Source organism: Amphiprion ocellaris, chromosome 11, assembly GCF_022539595.1.
Source record: "Amphiprion ocellaris isolate individual 3 ecotype Okinawa chromosome 11, ASM2253959v1, whole genome shotgun sequence".
NCBI lineage: Eukaryota > Metazoa > Chordata > Actinopteri > Pomacentridae > Amphiprion > Amphiprion ocellaris.
In genome coordinates, this window is record NC_072776.1 from 9,652,975 (window position 1) to 9,667,704 (window position 14,730).

Here is a 14,730-nt window from a genome sequence, read left to right on the forward strand (position 1 = left end):
ATTGTATTTTTGCGCAATAGAGTGCATCTCTTAGCCATTTGTATACTGTATGCAACACTCCCTGCTGCCATGCTATAGATGAGGCTGAAACCTCTAGGATCACTGGCTTGCAACAACGGCTCCCTTTGAGCGGATTGTGAGTAATTTTATCATTAGTAAACTGAGCAGGAAAAAAGAAAGGTTTGCTTCCTGGATATCTATCGACAGAGTTAAATATGCTGCCAGTTGTGCTGAATTAGTTGTAAAACAGTTTGGTAGTTTGGAGGATAATTAATAGGAGACGAGACCTCTTGAACACTACAGATAAAAGGCTTTTAGTGTAGTAGCACAAGCAGTAACCACACAACTATCGTGGAAGTGATGCGTCTTTAAGAAAAGACTTTTACATAGCATTTATTAAGCCAAAAGGCTATTGGCTTGTAGGCAGCTCTATTTTAGACACCTTTTTGCTCAGGTAGGCATGAAATAATCATGTTATTATATAGAAATGGTCATCCAAAGGTATAGGTTACTACATTATTTGATTTTAGGTAAGTAATCTCAATATTTTGAAGTGCAGGAAGCTATTTGATTGAGGAGGAAGAATGTTTTCTGGATAAGACGAGACAGACAGACCACCAACCCCAAGCATGTACCACCAATCACCACCTCACCATTCTTCTCAAGAAGAATCTGAGTTGAAATGGTTGCGGTACCACCCAGTACCAGTATTTATTCCAATTACATTTCACACTGGACAGGAGCAGCATGCACCATACATCAGGCTGTCAAAGAGACCATCAGAATTGCACATTCCTATTTGAACGGATCTGATAGAGTGCTCTGCCTCTGAACTATGCTGCTTGAATCAATCTCTCCTGGAAAATGTCAGGGAAGGTAGAGTGGTGGTACCTTATCTCTACAGATGCCACTCAGTGAAAACATCAAAAGGAGGCTCAGGAAGAGTGAGGTGAAGGTTGTGTAACTGTCGAGGGGGGTGGCTGGCACGCTTGTCTCCAAGGCTTGTCAATGCTGTGAGCAACAAGCTACATCAGGGGAAGGCTGTCCTACCCATCTATACCATGTTTTTCATTAAATCAATGAAGTATTTTAAAAAATCATACATATTCATTCTTTAGACAGGATGACAAAAGCTTCAGATGGGTTTTAATAATACTAATGTTAATAATATTAAAATGGCAAACACATTTATACTGTGGATAAAGGTTCTAATAGCATGTAATAAGAAGTGTGAATTGAAACACTGAATTGTGTAAAACTGTATTTGTGTGTAGGATGTGAATTGTGGCAGTTCCGCTGTGGGACAGGCAGATGTATCCCAGGTGACTGGCACTGTGACGGGACATCAGACTGTGTGGATGACTCTGATGAACGTGACTGCCGTGAGTTAACCACTGTAGCTGCACTGTATGCAAATGCGAATGTTGGAATATTTAAAATAATTCTTGTTTGATGTCATTGTTACTCAAAACTGCATTATAGCTGTGGTGGAAGAAATTAAAGTGTAATAGAGTTTTTGTACAAAATAAGAATTAGCAAGATATAATTAAAGTGTCAAAAGTAAAAGTAGTTTTGTAATGTAACATGGCAGTACATCTATTATACTTTAGCCATTTGTATGTGTTGTATGTATCTGCAAAGTAACTTTAGCTCTGTTATATTTCTGAAAAATGAGGAGTGTAAATTAGGGAACCAATATTTGGAACAAGAACCAGTATGTCTTTTCAGTTAAAATAGAAATCCTGATGTCAAAATTCTGAATAACACAACCACGAATTCAGTACTTTTTTTTTTTTTTTAAGAGATGTCTTGATTTATTTATGTTTTAGATATGCTTAATTTAAAGATAACTGTTCAACAGTTATCCTTCAGTGCTGAAAGGCTGTTTCTCATGACTAGTAGTCAGTCAGATAGTAATGTGGTTGGGATGTTGTTTGAGATTACAGAGTAATGAGTACAGACAGAGAGGGACAGTTCCATGTTTTAGAATTAATTTATTTTATTCGGAATGAGTAAAAAAACTGATACTGAAGATTGAAAAAAATGCTGACTATCCGATTTGATAATCGGCCAAGCCAATAATCGCTCCACCCTCAATATGTATAGTGGCATAAAATCAAAACTTTAATGTAAAATTCTGTACTTTTTTAATGTATATAAAAATATCTATCTGTAGGTCAGCTGGTGAAAATTATGAAACGTTTTGTGTGTATCCTGACAGCTCAGGTAACATGTGATGACAGTCATTTCCAGTGTCTGAGTGACGGTGAGTGTATCCCAGATATATGGGTCTGTGATGATGAGGAAGACTGTGAGGATGGCTCAGATGAGAGGCAACACTGCCGTAAGTACATTTTACATCATTCATAACTCTTTAGGGCAACTTGTAAGTGTTTCATAAAATATGATATATCAAGTCGTTGTACTGTTTGAAATATTTGGCATTATTTGAATTTTGCAATTTTAAACCAAGGTATGTGGGTTTGAACAATATGATCTTTAAGATGAAACTGCCAGATGTTCTGTTTGACTGGAAAGTGAAGGAATGTAATGACTGTTGAGTATCTATATCAACAAGAACATGAAATCTGAACTGCATTCAAGAGCTTTTTCAATAAAATCTTTCTGTGTTGCCAAATGTGTTCTCAGCTGGAAGGACGTGCACCAGTGGGCAGTTCAGCTGCAGCAACGGGGTGTGCATCCCAGGAGAATACCGATGTGACCGTCTGACAGACTGTTCGGATGGTTCTGATGAGAGAAACTGCCGTAAGTTTTCTCCAGGGTGGTTTCCTTTTTTTTTTATCTCAGGCTCCTGTGGCATTTTAATCAATTTGTTAAGATTAAGAGGCTCGCTGACTGACAGAAAGGACCACAATATGCTTCTTGTTGTCAGAGGTTGATTGCAGATTCTTTGGTGGATTAGTCAAGCTGAAGTTCAGCTGCTATGCCATTATTGTGCCGACATGGTAGACTCACAGCACTGCACACTGTGGTAATCTCACAATTGCATAAAGAATGCTGTGGCAACTGCTTTGGTTATGGTGGTGCCGTTAAATTTTCGTGTCTTATCCTTCCCATTCACTAAGCTTTTCACATGTTAAAAGCTGAAAAGAGCATAGCTGTCAAGCCGATTTAAATGCAGATCACTGTCCTGATGATGGTTTAATCTTCCAGATTACCCCGAATGTACACAGCTGAGGTGTGCTAATGGGGCCTGCTACAACCGGACCCAGCGATGTGACCACATACTTGACTGCCGTGATGGCTCTGATGAGGCAAATTGCAGTAAGAAGCCAGTCAATTTTTGGGATAAATTATTGAAGTAAAAGCTGCTGAACCATCCAAAAATACAAAAGCATGACATAATCACCAAATAAATTGTTTTTGGTTCTTTCTTTTCTGTTTTCTTCAGCACAGCACTGCAATACAGGCCTGTTTCCATGTCATAATGGAATATGTGTTCCTCAGCGTTACGTCTGTGATCATGACGATGACTGTGGAGATCGAAGCGATGAGCTAAACTGCAGTATGTACCGGATGTCTCTTCTTTTTTTTGTCACTAACGCTTTTGTCTGTCTAATTACTATTGCCTTTACCAGGATAAACAAATATCCTATTTTCACCTTCATATACAGCATATCCTACGTGTAGAGGGAACTACTTCACCTGCCCCAGTGGCCGCTGTATCCACCAAGTCTGGGTTTGTGACGGAGAGGACGATTGCGAGGACAATGCAGATGAAAAAGGCTGTGGTATGTATACAGTATTTGCAATTCAGTTGTTTTTGTATTAGTAGGACCAGAACTTTGGACATTTAGCTGGTTAAATAGCATTAAAATGGGTAAGAACTGGGACTGTGTAAACCTGATTCATCTTTAGTCTCCATGGTTGGCTTGGTCTAGAGAGATGCTATGCCTGTGCTCCTTTAAGTGTGTTATTCAAATGCCTCTTTGTGGCACAAGATTGTGCAGCCCCCCAAAGGGCTTTAGAAATCCTCCACACGGCTGTGAAGACTGTGTGTTTTTAGAGGATGGGCTGCAGAAGCCCTCTGAGCCCCCATGTGACCCCCTCAAAGCTCCACTCTCCTGCATCAGTTTAAAGTGACAGTCATTTCACTGACAATGTCCTAGTCAGAGTTTTCTTAGGATCACAACCACATTTCTGTGGAGATAATGCTGTCTGTTTTTAAGACACATCTCACACATATATTGTTTTATTTCCATCAATCTAAGATATTTAGAACTCTGCTGGCCTGTTTTGTGATTGTTGTTTTCTCTTTTCTTTGTGTAAGCCTGCAACGATAATACATTCTTTTTGTCTACAGATAACGTTCCAAGGGAGTGTTACCCAGGGGAATGGCCATGTCCGTCTTCTGGCCTGTGTATCCCAATGGATAAGCTGTGTGATGGGACGCCTCATTGTCCAGAGGGAGAGGATGAAACCAACACCACTGCTGGGCACAATTGCAGTTAGTAACAACACAAGTGTTGTTCCATCTCAGACACACATTTAAACATCTAGTCTCATAGTAACTGAGTGACTGAAGAATATTCATCACCAGTCTGATCTCTGTGTTGGTCAGGTATCTGGAGATGTGCCTCTCTGAGCTGTGAACATCACTGCCATGCTTCCCCTGATGGAGGAACATGTTCCTGTCCTTCTGGATACATTGTTAGCAGCAACAATAGTCGCTCATGTATAGGTATATGGTATTATCTTTACTACATAGACAGTGGTAATGATTTGTAACACACATTTTTTGCTTTTGCTCAGATGTTGAATTAAGCAGTAGTTACAGTTATCGGCCATTTTTTCATCTTGGTTGTCATCTTAAGAGGGGAAAATCATTCTGATGACAACTGAGACATTCAATCATGGGTCACTAAAAGTACAAAGAAACAGCTTTACTCAAATAAGACTTTAACTTTGTGTATTTACACAAGCTACATCCAGATTCTGATCCTCACTAGAGCATAGTCAACAGATCAGGGTCACAGCAGTGAACATTACAACTGCTTTTTGTGTATCTGTCTGCCTGTTTACTCAAACAAAACAGATTTTAAATGTTTAATCCTAATCTGTTGTGACTTTGATTTCACTATGCTGAAGATTTTGATGACTGTTCCATGTGGGGCGTGTGCGACCAGCTGTGCGAGGACCGGATAGGCTCCCATCGCTGCAGCTGTCGAGAGGGTTACATCCTGGAGCAGCACAGATACTGTAGAGCTGACACCTCAAGTGAGTGTCACGCCTTCTCTGTCTGAACAGATTGTCTTACATACAGTATGCTTAGGTCTTGAACGTGTGAATGATTCATCCAAATGAGGCCCATTAGCATAGACCCCTCTCCTTTTTGGCAACCTCTGTATGGAGTGACTGCACTCTTTTCTGGTGCATTGTTGCGTACTAAATGTTGTTTCAGTTAGTCTCTTGCCTTTGTAGAACATAGAAAGAGTGTTGACTGAGAGGCTGACCTCTCTGCCTTTAGCTTTAGCGAGAAAAGTGTGTCATGATAGTGAGTTGAAAGGACGCTACCTTCATTAGTCTGAGTCAGGGATTTGAATTATGTGTTACGTTCTGTAAATTTCCACTGATCTTTTAGTTGAGAATGTTGTTTTACCTTAAACGAGGCTGCAGTCCAACCTGAAATCTTCAAATGTAATAATGTCTTTATTCTGTGGTTTGTAACTTTTTGTATTTTGTTTCCATTGTAGCTGGAGTCCCTTTCTTGATATTCTCTAACGGCAGAGACCTGCTCATAGGCGACATCCATGGCAACAGCCTGCGCACTTTGGTTAGTTCACAAAACAGAGGGGTGGCAGTGGGAGTGGACTTCCACTATAACCTCAATATGATCTTCTGGACTGATACCATCCAAAACAAGGTATGTAATTTGCACATTCAGTGTTTTATTTGTTCTTTCACCACTATGTTAGCCTTGTGGCACTGCCTCTCCAAGATGTCTGGAAAAGGTTTTATGGGGACTAGACCAGTTTCTTGTTTGTGTAAATGCTTGACTTGGACTAGAGCTGGCCAGGACCAAATTCTTTCAGTTATCCTTTAAAATATCAGCAATGTTGATACTATAATAATGGGATAGCTGTCGGCCCCATAGTGGCTGGTTCATAATGAGGGGGAAGCAGATATGTAACAGAATCCAAATGGCCTAATCTTGAAACCTGTCTGATAGGCTGGTATGATGTTCACATACCAGGGTGCAATTTTTGTAACTTGATCTTGTTCGAACTAATCATGCTGTATTTGTTTTCAGTGGCACTGTCCATTTATATGCATTCTTTTGCCAGCTAAAAAAGTCTTTGTTCAGCTTATGTCTGGGCTTCTCGGTGGTTTAAACTGCAGCCACTTGGCTGAAAGGCGAAGACATATCTCTGACTGGGCATCTGTGCATATTAGCCACCTCCATGGCAGCATGTCAGATTAAAAGTAGGGGGGCACAAACAGGGCATGTGAATGCAACCAGAAAGGTTAAACTACCAGGCTATTTCCACATCTTCAGTTTCTCTTTAAACAGGTCAATTGAAAATCCTGCTTTTTAGACGTCTGGATCTTGTTTCAAAAGAAGCAGAGCTGCTAAGAGTAGAACCCCCCTGCCCAGCTGCAAAGTGCCAAGGCTTCCAGTCTGAGAAGCTGGTGCCATCATTGTATCAGCAGAGTGGCAGGTTCACGAAAACCTTGCAGGCTTTACAGCAATGTAACAAGGCAGATAAATTGAACAAGAAATTAAAATCTCTTTCTCTGCCTTTTTCTATGAGTTGTGATGTGTTTCTTTTTGACGTTTTTAAAAACTCTCTGTAAGCAATACATCCAAATTCATTTTAAAACACATATTGTCACTTGAATTGTTCCCCTCTTCATATTGGCCACATTTTTTTTTCTCTTTAAGCAAATCCTGGGTTCATGGTCTGTGTAAAAACATGACTCCAAAGTTCAACCAAAGCTAATTCTAGGAGTCCGCAGTCGGGGTTAGTAAAATCAAATGGCTGTATTCCAAAGTTGTAGTCTTTCAAGTGCAGAATTCTTTTGGTTTCTCGCCAACCATTAACACTTTAAATGTACATATAGACAGATGAGTTTTGTATTTAGATACTCTTGAAAAATTGTGAAAATAACCTTTCACATTTTCCCTTTATTTATGTAAAGAGTGACCACCTAAGGGCTAATTTCCTGACAACAATGGCATCTTTTGTGTACAGGTGTTTTCTGTGGATATGAATGGTTCCAACATGCAGGTGGTTTTAAATGTATCAGTTGACTACCCTGAGAATTTGGCGGTGGACTGGGTGAACAATAAACTGTATGTAGTGGAGGCCAGCGTCAACAGGATTGACATGGTGGACTTTGATGGAAGTAACCGGGTCACACTCATCACCGAAAACCTCGGAAACCCTAGAGGACTGGCGGTGGACCCCACTGTCGGGTAAGCACATCTCCCAGTTTCCATCCATTCATCTGTGCACCCATTCCCAATCCCCACATTCAGTATCTGTCGTGCTCCATTGGCATGGAATAATGAGGGGGGTGTGTGAGATTAGCAGATTGCCCTGGGTGGATTAGTGCAGAGCAATGTAAGTGATGACCCTCATTGTAATCCAATAGTATAGTTCAAGGGGGGAGGAGAGCCAGGTGGCTACAGAGAAATTGCTTATCTTAAATTAATGTACAGCTCTTTGGTGGGATGCACAGCCACCCACTTGGAGACATAATGTTGTGCTGTAGATGCTGGATTTAATTAAAAAAGGGAAGCCCGTAATGTTTTTTTCTTAGGGTCAGGTCTAGGGTGTACATGCGCTATCTGTGTGCCCACCTGCATGTAGCAATCCTCATGTAATGATCCCACCTCAGTGGAAGCTGGCAGATTAATAATGTACCCTCCTTTCACAGGTATATGTTCTTCTCAGATTGGGAGGCACTGAATGGACAACCAGGCCTGGAGCGGGCCTTCATGGATGGTACCAACCGCTATGGGATCATTGGGACTAAACTGGGCTGGCCCGCTGGTATCACGCTGGATATCGATGCCAAGCGCATCTACTGGGTTGACAGTCGATATGACTACATTGAAACTGCAACATATGATGGTCTGCACAGGTGAATATTTCATATTTTATTCCTCCAAAAGAAGACTGCTTAAAAATGTTCAGATAAATTTGCACAGCGCTGTGGTAGTAGGTTTGAACGTGTTAGTTGTTTGGGGCTTTTCTGTGTGTAGTTTGCATGTGCTACTTGTGATTGCATGGGTTTTCTCTGGGTTCTCTGTTGTCCTCCCACAGTCCTAAGACTTGCAAGTTAGGTTGTCTGTTTCCTTGTGTTAGCCCTGCAATGAACTGGCAACATGTCCAAGGTTTACTGCACCTCTTTTCTAATGTCACCTGGGTTTGACTCTCCCTTGACCCTCTATAAAACAAAGTATAGCTAATGGATGGATGGATAAATGCTAACTTGCAAGGATTCTATGGGATGTGCAAATAGTGAGATGCATCTCGATTTTACTAAATTATTGTCGGCAATTTTTTTCTAATAGAAAAACAGTGGTCCATGGAGGTGCTGTTGTCCCACACCCATTTGGCATCAGTCTGTTTGAGCACAATGTCTATTTCACGGACTGGACCAAGATGGCTGTGATGAAAGCCAACAAGTTCACTGACAGCAGTCCTCAGGTGGTTTACAGTACATCTCAGACTCCACATGGAGTAGCAGTGATACACCAGCTGAAACAGCCACACGGTAAGCACATGAGTAAGACAGATGTTTGTCTTTAGAGTGATCCTGATGCAGCTCACACTTACAGCTACAGTATGATGTAAATTTGTCCAGATGTTCTGCCATTTAGCATTTCTTAGGGTCAAAATGCATCTCATATACGATTTCTAGTCACTGGGGTTGCTTGCTTTTGTCTTCAGTGTCAAACCCATGCAGAGTAGACAGAGGTGGATGTGAGCAGATCTGTGTTCTGAGCCACAGGAGTGACAATGGAGGACTGGGTTACCGCTGCAAATGTCGCATGGGCTATGACCTACATGCTGATGGAAAGCGATGTTTGGGTAAGGCATCATTTCCTTTTTTAACTGCAGTTATTTTATTTATCTTTTTTTTTTACTGATCTTAGAATATTTCCAAGTTTAAAGAGTACAATCATACTGAATACCCTGAAGATAAAATGGTCCACCTGACACATACAAATACAGAAATAAACATTTAATTTTATTTAACCCTTATATGCTATAGAATGTTTTTGTTGTGAGACTCTATGCCTTTGGCGTGAATTGTTTTTTGTTTTTTTTCATCTGGTCTTCTGATTTCTTGCTTACAGCTGTGAGGCAGTTTCTGCTGTTCTCCAGCCAGCTGGCTGTGAGAGGGATCCCCTTTAACCTCTCTTCTCAGGAGGACATCATCCTGCCTGTCACTGGTTCACCCTCTTACTTTGTTGGAGTGGACTTTAGTGCTGAGGATGATGCTATCTTCTTCTCAGACACAGCCAAAAATATTATTTATAAACAGAAAGTAGATGGGACAGGTGAGCATCTTGTCTTCTCCAGCTGAATAGTTGTAACTATCCTAACCACTGAACACATTTAAAGCACGGCAATAACATAATAATACAAAGAAAGACATGGTGTGGAGTCTGAAAACTTGTCCGCAGCTAATATGTTTCCACTATTTTCTCTGTGTTTGCATCCTTGGATAATTTCTAGAGCAGAGAGCTCTACCATGTGATTCAACCAGGCTTATACGGGGAGTTAAGGGAGTGCCTGATAGGGCTGCCTGGTACTATGAGGGAGGGAGTGGACAGGAGTATGGATAGTGCAAAATAAATCATATAATCAACTTGCATATCAGGCTAAGGACCTGAAAATTAATAGGAGTAATCAAGAGTGTTTTGCCAAGCATTTCTAACATTTAGTTTCTGGACTGTCACCTGAGCTATGAAAGTAGCTACTGTCTGATTATCCACAAGCAGTCACACCACACAAAAAAAGAAACACCACTGCTCTGATCAGTGATGTTGTTTTTGGAGGTGCTCTAGTTTTTTCTGTTCGCTCCACAAGAGGAAAATTCAAGCTGACAGCCTATTTATTTAAATGTGTTCCTCTTTCATCTCTGTGTTAAATGGTGTTCTGACTGCTTTGATCTGCACAGGCAGGGAGGTGCTGGCAGCCAATAGAGTGGACGGAGTGGAGGACCTGGCTTACGACTGGATTTCAAAAAACCTCTACTGGACTGACCCACGATACAGAAGTATATCTGTCATGAAGTTAGCTGATAAGTCCAGGAGGGCCATCATACGTAACCTCAACAATCCAAGGGCTATTGTGGTGCATCCTTTAATTGGGTAAATATATACACCAGGGAATTATTAGGATTTCTATAAATCAAAATTACTCAAACAAATATTGGCATTGTGCTTAACCGCTTGTACAAGGAAGCTATGTACTGTATGCAATGCAGTATCAACTATAAAACATATAACTGCATCATAGAGGACACTATTCCTGCACAGTGTCATGTAGCTGCCGTGACATATGTGCACACGAGAGCTTTTAGCCAGTTTAAAACCCCTGTTTACTGAATATTTTGCATTTGTTGTGTTTTGTTATATATGTATGTATGTGTGTATGTATATATATGTATGTATGTATGTGTGTATGTATATATATGTATGTATGTATGTATGTATGTATGTATATATATGTATATATATGTATATATGTATATATATGTATATATATATGTGTATATATATATATATATATATATATATATATATATATATATATATATATATATATATATATATATATATATATATATATATATATATATATATATATTACAATTATATCAATGTCTGGTTAAACAACCTTAAGAGGTGTTCACCCATTCATAAACTGTCCACAAATCAAGCCCCCACCTGATAAAAGGAATTCTGTTTCCAACAGCTGAGATTAGCTCAGTGTGAAGGGCAGTATTGTAGTGAACACTAAGAAGTTGGTATAAACAGGAAAGCTCTATATTGTGGAAGTTCCCGAATAAAATCAAATAAATACATCACACAGAAAGATATTTATTTGTATTCAAGTAGGAAAACTTGAGTGAAATAAGACATTGAGCCTTTCTGTTCATTTTGCTTCATCAGGTATATTTTTTGGACTGACTGGTACCGGCCAGCAAAGATTATGAGGGCCTGGGGTGACGGGTCACATGCCCTCTCTATTGTAAACACAACTCTTGGCTGGCCAAATGGTCTTGCTATTGACTGGAGGTGAGCCAAATGTCCTACAGCCACGTGCCCAGCATAACAGTCCTATAATAAGCAATTACTCCTTCTTCATTATGCTGAAGATTGATGTTTTTCTTTACCAATAAGTCACTGCATTTATACCTATCTCTGTTTCAACCCTACCCTGATGGTATTTGAGTGACTGTGTTTATTTTACCCTCATGGTTCTCTGCTTTTATCTCCACACAGCTCAATGCGTCTATATTGGGTAGATGCTTTCTTTGACAAAATTGAACACAGCAGTTTTGATGGACAGAACAGGCTTTCTTTGGACCGCATAACCCAGATCTCCCATCCATTTGGCCTTACCATATTTGAAGGTATGGCCTGGCAGCAGCAACAAGATGCCTGTATATCCAGTACAGGATCATACATTTGAACTGAATCAAGAAGGAGCTCATTTCTCTGGAGCTGACTCTAGGGCTTGGTTTAATGATGATCATGTCAAAAGCACAGTTGCTATTAGCAGGAGGTGATGAAAGATAAGGTAACTGAGGTTGTGCTCTGTTGCTCCTCTCACATGAAGGGTATGCATATTTCACTGACTGGCGCCTGGGTGGCATTGTACGTGTGCGCAAGACAGATGGAGGGGAGATGGTCATTATCAGAAGAGGAATCAGCCACATCATGCATGTTAAATCTTTCAACTCCAACTATCAGATTGGTCAGTAGCTTTATTCACTGGTCCTCTCCCTTCACTATTCATGCATAGCAGCAGCTCACACTTGTCAGTCATATTCCTTGTAATTACCCTCTACTCCCCTTCTCAGGTTCCAACCTTTGCAACAGGCAGACAAATCCTAATGGAGACTGCAGCCACTTCTGCTTCCCAGCCCCAGACTCACAGAGGGTGTGCGGCTGCCCGTATGGCATGAAGCTGTCATCCAACCAGCAGACGTGTGTGGAAGACCCTTCCAATGAGCCCCCCACATTGCAGTGTGGAGCCAACTCCTTCTCCTGTGGCAACGGCAAATGTGTCCCAAACAGCTACAGATGCGATGGTGTTGATCACTGCCATGACAACAGTGACGAAGTCAACTGTGGAATTAACAGTAATGGTTTTTAGTAAATCTATTTGATTATACCCTTGTTTTCGTACTCAGTTCATGTTCATGTGTAATCAACGTCATCATTTCTTTCTTTCTTTAGACACCACTTGTTCCCCTTCGGCATTCACCTGTGCCAATCAGCGCTGTGTGCCTGCAGGTTGGCGCTGTGATGGGCACAATGACTGTTTTGATAACAGCGATGAGATCAACTGCCCCACACATGTACCTGGAACATGCCCTGCAAATCAGTTTACCTGTGCCAACCACCGCTGCATCCCACATACCTGGCGTTGTGATACTGACAATGACTGTGGGGACAGTTCAGATGAAGCTGACTGCTGTGAGTATCTTTATAGAGGCCAACAACTTAAAAGTGAGAGGATTTGCTTAGAGATCTTTTCTTATCATTCTGAACACAAAACAGGCAGAAAGAGTGACCCTTATTCATTACAGCGTCAAAAGAAAGAAAATTTAGGGGAGAAATAGAGCATTTGTTTAAGAAAATACTAAAAAAAAAAAAAAAAGTTGACAAACAAAACATTTAAGATCTAAAGAGTGCATGATTGATATACCTGAAAGATTTTTTCATGCAGTCTTTTTAAAGTAGTTATAAAGGATAACCCTGTCTGACCTTATTTCTGACAACTTCAAGATAAAAGTTGATTACTAGGCCACTGGAGATGGCTCACTTGAAAAGAATTCTTCCATGGATGCCTCTAAGATTATCTAGGACCAGACAACGTGCATGTTGAACTCCCCACAAATTTTGGATTGCTTAATAGAAAAAAGGATACTCAACTTCTTATGCCTTTAAACAACATTGACTCTTCTGTAGAGCCAGTGTAGTCCTCTGCAGTTACCAGTAATCAGATCATTTTAGAAGAATGATTATTGTTCCTCTTAAATTGAAAATGACTTTAAACGGACTCTTGTATAGTATCGTATGCACTGACCAAGAAACATTTCTTTTTATTCTCATATTCCGTGCTGACAGATTTGGGAAGTACATGCCATCCGGGACAGTTTCAGTGTCCAGACCACCGCTGTATCGACCCCAACTATGTTTGTGATGGTGATAGGGACTGTGTGGATGGGGCGGATGAACAGGGATGCAGTGAGTAGCTTTCTAGGTTATAGTTTCACTGAACATACATGTAGTTACTGGTCTCGTGTGATGCTTGCTTACAGCACACCAGTTCTTGCTTTTGTAGCAAAAGTGTGTCTTTTTATAGAATCATTTAACTTCATTTTACTTGTATTTATAAAAGCAATGAAATCAGTTAATTGTAATTGTTAACTTGCTGCAGCCCACTCTCTCATTCTGAGATATTGTGTACAGGCTCTTTATCGCCCATTTCCCAATAAATAATTCAGCAATAAAAGCATTCAGCAGTGCTCAGTTTTTGCCCGCTAAACATCCTGAAGAAGTTGTAGAGGTCAATTGAATTCTTTGTAAAAATTCAACAAGCATTTCCTAAGCCTCTTAGTTTATTGATCTCATTATCTGTGTTGCACAACAACTGAACTCAGCAAACATACACAACTGCAGAAATATTGCATATCAGTATTAACATACTCAACTGGATTTTTCAGTCTACAACTGCACTGTGAATGAGTTCAAGTGCTCCAGTGGTCACCAGTGTATCAACTCCTACTACCGATGTGATGGAGTCTTTGATTGCAGCGATCGCTCAGATGAGCAAAACTGTCGTAAGTATTTATGTACTTTCATGCGTTGTGCTACTGAAGAATTATTTAGCCTTGCATAATTATGTACAAGGTTGCTAATATATTTGAGTTTTCAGTAGTTGTGCTAATATTCTATATATGCTGTTTCATAATATATCTCAGCTACCAGACCTCCAGGGATGTGCCACCATGAGAGTGAGTTTCAGTGCCAGTCAGATGGGAGCTGCGTCCCATCTACCTGGGAGTGTGATGGTCATCCAGACTGCGAGGATGGCAGCGATGAACACCATGCTTGCCCACCTCGCACATGCCCCTCCTCACTCTTCCGCTGTGATAATGGAAATTGCGTGTTGCGCAGCTGGATTTGTGATGGGGACAATGACTGCAGGGACATGAGTGATGAAAGAGACTGTCCCACACCGCCCTTCCGATGTCCGAGTTGGCAGTGGCAGTGCCCTGGCCACAGTGTTTGCATCAACTTCACTACAGTGTGTGACAACACTCCTGACTGCCCCAACGGTGCTGACGAGTCTCCACTCTGCAGTAAGTCTGAGTTTCTTCAGCCTAGAACATGTTCTTTGTCTGTCAGGACTTGTTTTGTTTCTGAGTCTGGCCTACTCAAATTCAATGGCACTTTCACATAAGACAAGCAGGATCAATCTCTCAGCTGATTTTGTTTAATTTGACAGTATT

The 14,730-nt window shown here is 40.7% G+C and overlaps 1 protein-coding gene across 8 annotated transcripts in view; it reads left to right on the forward strand.

The window, feature by feature from the left end:
* The window catches only part of lrp2a (low density lipoprotein receptor-related protein 2a), a 53,047-nt gene that overhangs the window by 4,997 nt on the left and 33,320 nt on the right, over positions 1-14,730 (forward strand). For 6 of the 8 annotated variants that reach the window (XR_008603270.1, XM_035955500.2, XM_035955503.2 and 3 more), the window contains exons 2-25: positions 1,275-1,382; positions 2,222-2,344; positions 2,650-2,766; positions 3,175-3,285; positions 3,413-3,526; positions 3,636-3,752; positions 4,325-4,468; positions 4,583-4,702; positions 5,110-5,238; positions 5,715-5,884; positions 7,215-7,438; positions 7,903-8,109; positions 8,543-8,745; positions 8,922-9,062; positions 9,332-9,535; positions 10,159-10,351; positions 11,156-11,281; positions 11,489-11,619; positions 11,826-11,963; positions 12,070-12,351; positions 12,449-12,688; positions 13,343-13,462; positions 13,942-14,058; positions 14,200-14,580. Coding sequence is in view for 7 of the 8 variants with exons in the window: in XM_035955500.2 (XP_035811393.2) it covers positions 1,275-1,382; positions 2,222-2,344; positions 2,650-2,766; positions 3,175-3,285; positions 3,413-3,526; positions 3,636-3,752; positions 4,325-4,468; positions 4,583-4,702; positions 5,110-5,238; positions 5,715-5,884; positions 7,215-7,438; positions 7,903-8,109; positions 8,543-8,745; positions 8,922-9,062; positions 9,332-9,535; positions 10,159-10,351; positions 11,156-11,281; positions 11,489-11,619; positions 11,826-11,963; positions 12,070-12,351; positions 12,449-12,688; positions 13,343-13,462; positions 13,942-14,058; positions 14,200-14,580 (3,960 nt within the window). In the remaining variant the exon portion in view is untranslated. Of the gene's footprint in view, positions 1-1,274; positions 1,383-2,221; positions 2,345-2,649; positions 2,767-3,174; positions 3,286-3,412; positions 3,527-3,635; positions 3,753-4,324; positions 4,469-4,582; positions 4,703-5,109; positions 5,239-5,714; positions 5,885-7,214; positions 7,439-7,902; positions 8,110-8,542; positions 8,746-8,921; positions 9,063-9,331; positions 9,536-10,158; positions 10,352-11,155; positions 11,282-11,488; positions 11,620-11,825; positions 11,964-12,069; positions 12,352-12,448; positions 12,689-13,342; positions 13,463-13,941; positions 14,059-14,199; positions 14,581-14,730 lie in introns of those variants that run through there. The other 2 variants (XM_035955506.2, XM_055015429.1) reach the window with 2 other exon arrangements.